Raw genomic sequence first — 2,288 nt, 5'->3', positions numbered from 1 at the left:
CCCCACTCCCCTGAGGCCTGGATCACAGCACATGTATGAAATCTGTTCTCTCTTCCCTCTCAGAGTTTGGAGCAGAGAGAACAGGGTTGTGTGTGTTTTTTTTTTTTTTTTTTCTCTGATTGATTCTTGCTTTGTTTTACAGCCTAAAAAGGAAAAGTCCTCACAGAAGATCTTATTTCCTCTCATGTTCCTTCCCTGCTTTTATGGACTGTTGTTGTAGAGAAGTGAGCGAGGATTTCAGAGCAGCTGTTAACATTTTTGGATGTTGAAACTTTTTTTTTTTTTTTCCATTTTCCTTTCTGAGCAGTGAAAGCCTCAGAGTTTCCTCCTCTGCTTCCTGCACTTGATTATTTTACACACGGCTGTTGTTCTCTTATCCTCCACTTAATGTTCCCATTAGTTATGACATCAGACACGGAAAATTGACTTTGGGAAAATTCAGAGAGAAAAAAAAAACACACGTCAAAAATAGTTGAGTTTTTTTTTTTCTCTCTCTGTGTTTCTGGATTTGATTTGGAGCGAACATGAGCAGCTCTTCTGGATTTGATCAAACTGACATCACACACACACGCAAGCACGAACACACACACACACACACTGGATCTGCAGCTTTTACGGTAAAATAAGAAATAACTGAGGATTCTGTAGACATGGACACATCAGAAGAGTTGATTGTTAGCAGCTAACTCTTGGTCAGCAGCTAACTCTTGGTCAGCAGCTAGCTCTTGGTCAGCAGCTAACTCTTGGTCAGCAGCTAACTCTTGGTCAGCAGCTAACTCTTGGTCAGCAGCTAACTCTTGGTCAGCAGCTAACTCTTGGTCAGCAGCTAACTCTTGGTCAGCAGCTAACTCTTTTGTAACTAACATTGAACTTCAAATCCACATTTCAGTTCATTTTCCTTTAAGATTTCACTTGTTTCTGACTTGTGTTTCTTTGATTCGTCCTCAAAGAAAGAACTGTTGTTTACAGTCGTTCCTCTGGTACGTGACCACGTGTCCATCTTCTCCTCAGGCTCCTACTTCCTTATGAGAGGAACCTGAAAGGGGAGCAGGACAAGCCCCTCCCACTGGTCAAACCCAGGAAGCCGGAGAGCAGCCAAGAGAAGAGTCCAGTGGTCAGGTCCAAGGGAGTGAGCAGCAAGAAGGTCAAGGTCCACAGCAGCTCCAGGCCGGGGAGTAAAAAGGACAAAGTGGAGGTGAAGGTGAAGAGCGAGGACCAAACACAGGTCAGTCACACCAGGAGTAGGTGTCTCCTCCATCACCAGCTCTCTGATTCAAAGGTTCTGGGTTTGTAATTTTTTTTTTTCCTGTGCAGAATTCCAGGGAGACAGAGGAGGACGTCCCAACGCAGGGGTCATCTCAGGTAGACCAACCAATCATCATCGAGGAGGAGGAGTTACATCTGACTCTGAAAAAAGAGGAGTCTCTAACCCCGGAGCAGGCACCTTCATTCTGCCCTGCAGAACCAGACTGCAGGGCTCCTGCCCCTGCCCTGCCCCTGGGGGCTGGGGCAGGTTCAGAGTGGAGGCAGATCAGTAAAGCCCTTCAGGTCAAACTGACGCAGAGTGAAGGAAACTTCATCCCGAAAAACTCCTACCTGCTCCACCGCTGGGATCAGAACAGACCCGCTGGACACGTGGTCCTGCCCGAGACCTACGTCCAGGTCCAAGAGCCCAGAGAGAGCTACGGCGGCAGAGTGGGTAAAGTCCTGCCCATGTGTAAACAGGCTGACAGACCGTGTGTCGACCTGAGCTCAGACTCTGAAGACTACGGTGCCACGCTGAAGGAGTCTCCTCCGGCTCCAGCACCCGTCGTCGCCGCCGCCTACTGTAAAAGCAGCCAGGGCGTGATGTCGCCTCTGGCCAAGAAGAAGCTTCTCTCTCAGGTGTGTGAGTCCAAGCCCTTCTCCTTCACCGCTCCAGCCGCCGCCACCGTCGTCGCCGCCGCCTGCCTCTCCGTCAAATCAGGGACACAGACAGAGAACGAGAATCAAAAGAGTGAAGAAGACGTCGAACCAAAGCTGGAGTGCGTGTCCGACGGTGTCCAGGAGGTGGCGGCGATATTCCGACCGTCTGTCATTCAGCACGCGCAGAGCTCCAAGCCTCAAGCACAAACGACGGCTGGCGTCGGAGGAGGGCTGTCAGAGAGCTACAGCTGCAGAACCAGCCTCCACCTTCAGCCCACCTGGCAGCCGTACCTGTGCCGGGGCCAGGCCCAGGACGGCGTGGAGAGCTGCGGGGAGAAGCTCCTTCAGGTTCCCGCCGCTACGCAGCCTCGCGCCCACACGGC

The 2,288-nt window shown here is 51.0% G+C and overlaps 1 protein-coding gene across 1 annotated transcript in view; it reads left to right on the top strand.

The window, feature by feature from the left end:
* arid5b (AT-rich interaction domain 5B) overlaps positions 1-2,288 on the top strand; it is a 27,047-nt gene that overhangs the window by 19,985 nt on the left and 4,774 nt on the right. The window contains exons 9-10 of the mRNA XM_025061011.1: positions 1,012-1,225; positions 1,315-2,256. Of these exons, the coding sequence (XP_024916779.1) occupies positions 1,012-1,225; positions 1,315-2,256 (1,156 nt within the window). The remainder of the gene's footprint in view (positions 1-1,011; positions 1,226-1,314; positions 2,257-2,288) is intronic.

This window comes from Cynoglossus semilaevis, chromosome 12, assembly GCF_000523025.1.
Source record: "Cynoglossus semilaevis isolate Cse_v1.0 chromosome 12, Cse_v1.0, whole genome shotgun sequence".
NCBI classification, from domain to species: domain Eukaryota; kingdom Metazoa; phylum Chordata; class Actinopteri; order Pleuronectiformes; family Cynoglossidae; genus Cynoglossus; species Cynoglossus semilaevis.
This window is presented reverse-complemented; position numbering and strand designations above follow the sequence as displayed.